This window comes from Pisolithus orientalis, assembly GCF_024613125.1.
Source record: "Pisolithus orientalis strain OTSU chromosome Unknown F5J12scaffold_5, whole genome shotgun sequence".
NCBI classification, from domain to species: domain Eukaryota; kingdom Fungi; phylum Basidiomycota; class Agaricomycetes; order Boletales; family Pisolithaceae; genus Pisolithus; species Pisolithus orientalis.
The window spans coordinates 556166-564371 of record NW_026260786.1 but is presented as its reverse complement, the minus strand read 5'-3'; the positions used below and the strand labels follow the sequence as shown (position 1 = coordinate 564371).

Below are 8206 nucleotides of genomic sequence, written 5' to 3'. Positions count from 1 at the left end.
TCCCCAAAGATCTGTGTGGACCGTGTCACCTAGATGTTCATGGCAGGGTGGGTCACACTCCTTCCTGATGGGCTTCTGAGTCACTTTGGCATATTTGCATGAATTGCACACACCCATGGTGGAATGCACCTCATCCAGCTTAATTCCAGTGATTGTACCATCCTTGAGCATGTACCAGATGGCTTCAGGAGTGATGTGACCAAGCCTGATGTGTATCTCCTCCATGGTTAAGGATTCTGTGGCCTTAGCTAGGCCTGCAAAGGCATGATGAGCCCATTTGAGGCAGTAGAGGCCTTTTTGCATTGGAATTTCAGCTACTTTCTTTTTCCAAGCATCAAAAATTTGACAATGCTTGTCTCAGAATAATGTGGCATACCCAGCGACATCAAGTTTGCTAACAGAAATGAGTGTGATTCCCATCTTGGGGGCATAGAGCATGTCCTTAAGTCAAATGTGGGTTTGTGCAGTGCCATTTGGGAGTGAGATTGCAAGGTTGCCTTTCCTGATGGCATGGAAGGTGTGGTTGTCAGCAGCAGTAATAGGTTTGGGAATGATTGGCTTGTAGTTGAGGAATTTGCTGCAGTAGGAGGACATATGACATGAAGCACCAGAGTTGAACAGGATGGTCTCTTCTGTGGAATTTAGGTTTTTGCCCACAAGGAGAGCATGGTCATAGGTGTTCATATACACATCTTTGTCATCAATAATGATATCCTGGGGGTTCAGAATTTCTTCCTCTGCAATTTCTGTTAGCCAGTCATTGTCCTGTGGGTGCACTAGCCAAACTCCATTGGGTTCTGGGTCAGTGCTGGTCTGTGCACTCAAGCTGGCTGTTGCACTGGCCACAGTGGCCTTTTCCAGAGCCTTTTTCCTTCTTTTTTCCTTTGCCTTTGTTCTGGAACCACTTGGGCACTTGCCCAGCTTTTCCACCATCCTCTTCCCAGCATTAGTCTTTCATATGACCTTTCTTTCTGCAATTTTCACAAGTAGACTTCTTTCCATCCTTCATTGAATATGCTGCATCTTTGGAATTTCTGGAGTTTCTGGAATTGCCCCTTTTCATCTGTGTTTGGCACCTATCATATTTGTTGGAAATTACTTTAATGATGAAGTCCAGAGATAGGTCCTTTTGCATGACCAGGGCCAAAGACATCATAGCTGCAAGGTTGGAGTCATATGAAGTGGGAAGTGAACTGAGGATGATGGCTGCAAAGTCATCATCTGTGATAGACTGTCCAAGTGTGGCAAGTTGTTTGCACAGTGCATGCATCTTGTCAAAGTGAGCATGGACATTGCCTTTTTCTGCACAGTGGGATTCTTGGAGTTTTCTCTGAAGATTGATTGTGGCAACATGAGAGCAGTTTTGGAAAAGGTCAGTGAGGACACCCCACACACTCTTCACAGTCTCTTCCTTCAGAACTCAAAGGAACAATGATTCCAGGAGTGACACAGCAATCACTTGCTTGACATATCCATCATCCTTTGCCCATTGCTGGAGTTTTTCTGGGTATTCACTGACAAGTTTTTGCTCCATGGCTGTGTGCTTCCAGGAGGAGTCTTTTCCCACTGAAGGGTCCTCTGGTTTCACATCCAAGCCAGTCAGGTGTCCAATCAGCCCTTTTGAACTGATGGCCCATTCAACCCAAGCCTTGTAGTATAGCCAGTTCCTTCCATCCACATTTAGGGTTGGGACTTGTAAGGAATGATTGTCTTTTGCCATAGTGGGTATTGTTGCTGTGTAGTAACTCTTTTGGAATTAGAGTGTGAGAGCAGGGCTCATAACCTAATGAAGGTATGAGTTTCTCAGTGTATGAAGCAGTCACTATATTAGTACCTAACAAAGGTATGAGTTTCTACACTACATCAGTACCAAGTAAATGAGCAGGAATCTAGCTATACTCACCTCAGTGTATGAAGCAGTCACTGAGGTGGAAAACAATGGTGCAGAAAATTTATAGTATGGTAATTAGTAAGCATGTTGACATTGGAATTTAGTTCCAAGGGTTGGGGAGAAATTCCAAGCCCTCTGGGTGAAACCCCAAGAGGCTACTGTAATTCTGGAACACATTCTTGACACTTACAAACTCATGGGAGAGTTGGATCTCCAGAGGGAACACTCCTTCCCACTCATGACCTGTCTTCATCCTTGAACAGGTTGTCAGTCATTTAGCCCTCCTCAGGCTCAGAATCTCTAACAGGGGGATTTCCCCTGGTAGTGGATGCTCCCACACAAGGGCAGTGACAAAACACCTTCCTTCTTTGATATGATGGTCTCTTTCTTCCTTGGAGGGTCTTACTCCATCAACATCCACTGCATTGGGGTCCTTTTCTTTGCTGAGGTTGTTGTTTGGATAGAACATCCTCATTTCTTTCTTTCCAGAAAGTTTGTTCACTTTTCTCCACTTGGAATCAAGTTTTTGTGCTTGTTTGCACCAATCATTAATTTTGGCAAGGGTTGTCTCCATCATGTGGATGCAGTTCCCAATGAACAGTTTGAGACCTTGAGAAAAGAACTTGATCAGGGTTACATCTTGGGTGAGGGTGGAGTCAGCAGTGGCAGTGTGGAAATCAGTGATGTACAGTGAAAGACAAAGCCATTGCAATATTTGCAATGTGTGTATTGTTGATGATGCAGCTCAGGCTATTCTGCATGGGGAGTTATGATACATATACCAAGGGGTGACTCTGAGCTTTCCAGAACACTAAGGTTTATACTAAACAAAGCCATACATGCTGAGATATAGTGTATTCTTTCCAAAATGGTGCATTGCAACACTTTTGTCCCTGACTGGTGAAATAGTGAAAAGTGACTTTTTGATGGATTGAGAGCATGAGGGATGGGAAAATATGTAATAGACCACATGATCTTCCAGATGATTTGTCAACATGTAAACAATGACAAACATTGGATTTGTACCATTAACCCTCCCTCTTTCCCCACAACTTATGAAGTCATCTCTCTGGCTCATGTGGCCATTTTCTCAGGGAAATCTTATTAACTACTAGTGGCCACTACAGTACCATCAGTATAACATGCACTCAGAATCATCAGTCCCTTGAAAAACCTGCTGTCAGTCATTCCCTGGACTGTTTCCTCACCCATGCCTGATGTGTTCTGGGACTAATCAATACTTGGAAGGCTGAGAATGTTATGGAGGTCCATCTGGCACTTCAGAACATGATAGACAAACTAATCCCCTCTCAACCTATGCATTTTGGAAGTCAGGGTGAGACACAATCCTCTTTACCCTTGGGTGTCATCAGAAGGATATGCTACTGAGCTGTAATGGAGCAGAATCCTGTGCTTCCATCTGGCCCTGAATATTGCCTTTGGTCACATGTGACCAAACAACCCTTCCCCAGTCATCTGCAACTCAGATAAGAGCAAGATCTAGTGAACCCTCTTATAATGCTTGGAGCACAAGGAGGTTTTGTCTTGCCCAAGCTTCCACACCAGTGTCTCTGTGCCAGAAATGCATAGGTTTGGGATTGGTTTGTCCATCATGTTCTGAAGTGCCAGATGGACCTCCATAACATTCTCAGCCTTCTAAGTATTGATTAGTCCCAGAACACATCAGGCATGGGTGAGGAAACAGTCCAGGGAATGACTGACAGCAGGTTTTTTAAGGGACTGATGGTTCTGAGAGCATGTTACACTGATGGTACTGCAATGACCACCAGTATTTGATAAGATTTCCCTGAGAAGATCACCATATAAGCCAGAGAGATGATTTCATGAGTTGTGGTAAATGAAAGAGGTACAAATCCAATGTTTGTCATTGTTTTTGTGCTGACAAATTATCTGGATGATCATGTGTTCTATTATGTAATCATATTTTCCCACACCTCATGCCCTCAATACTGTCAAAAGGTCACTTTTCACTATTTCACCAGTTAGGGACAAATGTGTTGCAATGCACCTTTGGGAAAGAATACAGTATATCTCAGCATTTATGGCCTTTTTTGGCATATACCTTAGTGTTCCAGAATGCTGGGAGTCACCCCTTTCCAATGGTATATGTATCACAACTCCTGATGCAGAATAGCCTGAACTGCATCATCAACAATACACACATCACAAACATCACAACAGTTTTGTCCTTCACTCTATGTGATACTACTGAAGGGCCTGTCCTTATGTTGTGACACTATTAAATGATATTACTGACAGGCCTGTCTTTATGTTTCTACTGGGGTACATCTTACTATGGATGGGCCTGTCCATATGTTGTGATGATATAAATGATACTGCTGAAGGGCCCATCCATATGTTGTGACACTATGAATGATATTACTCCCAGGCCCATCCATATGTTGCCAACTTTGTATTCTAATCATAGAGGGGCCCATCTTTATGTTGTAACCCTCTCCATGATATGATAGGTGGGCCTGCCTTGATGTTGTGACTGGGGTGTACCCTACCATGGACAGGCTCATTCATGTGTTACAGTAGCTTAGTATACTCAATTGGTCACAGGCCCATCTGAATGTTTCAGCATCCTTACCCTCCATGGGCCCTCCCATATGTTGTGGTAATGCATGTATGGGCCTGTACATACATTACTCTCACTTTAAGCCCTTAGGCCTGTCCATGTGTACTGGCTAATCTATTTAGGCAGGCCTGTCTTGGGGTCTATATAAGTGTTGGTGTTTTGGTGCACAGGCTGCCCATGTGTTGTGACTGAGTGTGACTACACTATGCACAAGACCACTTCCACAAACCTTATGTTGTCATTAGCTACCCTACAAACTGCAACATGTATGTAAGGTCTACCATATGGCCAAGACCTTTAAGGATCATAAGCAAGGGCTTTGAATAATAATTATAATAAACAGAAATAATTGATGGCCTGTTCAAAGATGAAGACAGGTCACAAATGTGATGGGGTATTCCCTCTGGAAATCCAACTCTTCTCTGAGTCTGAAAGAGTGGGGTTTAACACCCTTCCCTCTGTGCAAAAATCCCCAGGCTTTTCCCTCAATTACTGGAACTGTGAGGCTTATTTCCATATATGTCTCTTCTTTCTTTCTCTTCTTTCTTTCTTTCTTTCTTTCTTTCAAGCCTTTGACAGCTCTATAGGTATGGGTGTTAGGGGAGATGCCCTAATGAGTAGTAATTACTACCAGCATGTCATACCTCAGCATCACATCTCCTGCTCATATATATGTCTCAAAGACATTGCTGTAGGAGAATCTTTCATCAGGAAATTAACACTTTACTATTTTTGACTTTTTCATGACTTTTTTTGACTTTTTTGTGACTATTGTGACTATTTGTGACTTTTTGGGAAGGAATCTACTATCTGTACTTTTTTTTTGGACCATATACAGCATTTTGAAGAATGAAAAGAGAACAGAATCTATTGAGACAACTAAGTAATGATATATCTAAGCCAAGAAGACTAGAAAATGTCTGAAAATTCAGAGATATTGAGCCATTGGTGTGATGCACACTGTCTGAGAGAAAAATCACAATATCTCTTTGGAACCTCCATCAATTTGAATGTATGTGGTATCTACTGAAAGCTATGAATTAAGTGGTTTTAACAAGACCAAAATCAGCAAGAACAGTGCAGCCATGCCTGCAGGACATAGGTAATGATAGTAGATTCCTTCCCAAAAAGCCACATTAGTCACAAAAAGTCAAAAATAGTAAAGTGTTATTTTCCTGATGCTTTTATCTCTACAGCATATACTGCAAATACCATGCAGTTCACTTCACTTACATGAGCTTGATGTCATGACCATGCATTCATCCTAGGTCCTTACTCACTCTGCACCCCTTTCCACTGGTCATTTGCTCACTCTTCACCAACTCTGCCCATCCCCTGACATTTATGAGTCATCTCCACTCCAACTGCTGTCAGACTTGTACTGCTCTCCTACTGGACCACATGGGCCATTCTCTGAGGAGTCATGTGACTACCCTTCAGACTTCTCCCTGACAGCACATGATCAGGTACTCTGCAGCACATGCACCACATGTTCCAGTGCCTGGACTGCTTCCTCTTCAGGACATTCTGTGTTACCTATTCATGCATCCTCCATCTACCCTTCATTCATTGTCTAGGAAGTTTTACTGGAAATTTTATGGGTCTCTGTATGTCAGTTCCAATTCTGATTACTGTACCTCCATAGTAGTATAAAAGCCTGTATCATACTCTGCTGTTCTTCAGTATGAATATTGACTTAAGTTCCTACTCCCTCTGTCTCCATCTTCTGCCTGTTGGAGTTACCTCCAACTGTCCATCTGTACTCTCCCTCTGAAATACAAGGGCTGAGATCATGCAAGGGGGTAGTGCATGAGCTAAACCTGATGCCCTCACTCTGCTCCACCTTTATCTCAGTGGACTTCACTCCTGCCAAAACTCCACCAGTTGGAGTTCAGTTCCTTCTGTCAGACTTGCTTCTGAACCTCTCCCCAGACCTTGCCTAGCATTGGAGTTGGTTGGAGTAGGCCCAGACTTGACACTTGAGATAAATCCCAACCACAACCTTACAGCATTGCCTCTGTGAGCACCACACACTCATTTGAGTTGGAACTGAGCAAACTCAAAGAACAATTGTAGACTTGTAGCAACACACCAACTACTATACATCCATTGTGTTCCTGTACTTGGGGCACCTTTGTAAGTAGTCCTACAATATCACATTCATTATCATTATCTTGCAATTTCCACATGCCCAATTATATCAAGCATCATGATTCTCTACTGGATGCATACAGCTCACATCAAACCCATTCTCTTCCAAGTATTGATGGAACTTCAAGTTAGACAGGTGTCAGTTCATGCCCAGAGAAGTAAAGGAAGACATGAAAAACATACAGCTTTGTCATTGGCTTTCTTTTGATCATGTGTAAGAGGATTCACCAGGAAAAATGTTACAACCACATTGAGAGTTGCAAGGCCACTACCAAGCCAGAACAGACCAATGTTACCCTTCACAGTTTCTGATCCACCTAATGCTAAATGGTTATACCCCTAAGCATGAGCAATTACACCTTAGATTGAGTGTATTGAAACACACCATCAATGATTTGTGGGAAGGCTATGGCCATTGGAGATCAGTCTTAAGAGGCAGATCAAGCCAACCTTTACATGGTACATACCCCACACTCCAATGAAAGCTCCTACTTTTCCAATTGCAGCTGCAATGATGCATACTTGTCCACTAACATGGGCTGAAGATCCAGTTTTTGCAGCAAGGACATGGAGGCAACTGCCAGGACCTGTTTCATGGCAGCATATAAACAAACCAATCAACCATGCCATTTGATTCTTCAGACTCACCAACTTCACCAAGACTTAAGAATATTCCATAGATAATCTGTATAATGCTTGAAAAGTTACACCCCTGAGTCCAGATTCAATGGGCTTACTGCAAATGTAGAAACATGATGACTGAGTTGGATGTACATGGTGCCCATAGCAATGCCAATGATGGCCTGCAAGAGCAATCCAACAATCTGACAAAACAGGATCTGAATGTACATGGGCCTGGCACTGTGCACTACTACATACCATTGTTGCCTTTAGACCAAGGTAATTCATAAGGAATGTGCCAAGCACAGTTCCTGAAATGGGTTCAGCTCACAGAGAACCAGGAAGGGTAGGTAAGGCACCTGGAATACAGAAAAAACTACTAGAAGTCAGGACAACACCCCATGGGACTAAAACAGACAAGCCTACTTGATGACCCCAGACCACCCCAACACAATTGTCAAGGATGAATTGCCTCCTGTGATACTACAATCCCCATGAGGTCTAACTCTTTGTAAATGACACCCCATGTGAGTCACATACTCACCATAGATAACAAAGCTTGGCAACAAGTTTACTAGCACCCTGACCCTCCATGCTTCCCTCAGAAGCAGACATTGCAGAAAACATGATGAGCATAGAAGGTGCAAACACCTGTGTGCAACACTCAGACACATAAATGAGGTTACATGAGCAGCACACCACATCTATTCCCCCACCATTTGAAACCAATGCAAAAATCAGCATACTAAATACAGTGCCTTCAGGGACATGGCATGTTGGTGTGCTTGTGACATGGGCACAAACAAATACATGGAGCTCAACTTACCAGCAATTGTCATACTTGTCAACAGCCCACTGTGATATGGTGTCCCAAATTGACCTCCAGCATCTTCACGAGCTAGTACTGATGCCAGCGGTAGGGATTGATTAATGCCTTGTAG

At 43.1% G+C, this 8206-nt stretch overlaps 1 protein-coding gene across 1 annotated transcript; it reads right to left on the bottom strand.

Moving 5' to 3' along the window:
- Positions 1-6570: 6570 nt before the first annotated feature.
- Positions 6571-7573, bottom strand: F5J12DRAFT_910973 (uncharacterized protein). Its single transcript, XM_051749032.1, has 7 exons — positions 7524-7573; positions 7382-7468; positions 7293-7329; positions 7112-7231; positions 7030-7050; positions 6828-6967; positions 6571-6765 (listed from the first exon to the last, which is right to left on the bottom strand). The coding sequence occupies exons 1-7, from the start codon at positions 7551-7553 to the stop codon at positions 6694-6696; spliced, it is 507 nt and encodes a 168-aa protein (XP_051603013.1). The 5' UTR covers positions 7554-7573; the 3' UTR covers positions 6571-6693.
- Between the last annotated feature and the right edge of the window lie 633 nt (positions 7574-8206).

Coding starts and splice junctions, on each gene's coding strand:
- F5J12DRAFT_910973 (XM_051749032.1), bottom strand. CDS start 7,553: ATGAATTACCTTGGTCTAAAGGCAACAATG. Junction 7,051..7,111: donor AGCTTTCATTGGAGTGTGGG/GTATGTACCATG, acceptor CAATGGCCATAG/CCTTCCCACAAATCATTGAT. Junction 6,968..7,029: donor CTTCCCACAAATCATTGATG/GTGTGTTTCAAT, acceptor ATAACCATTTAG/CATTAGGTGGATCAGAAACT.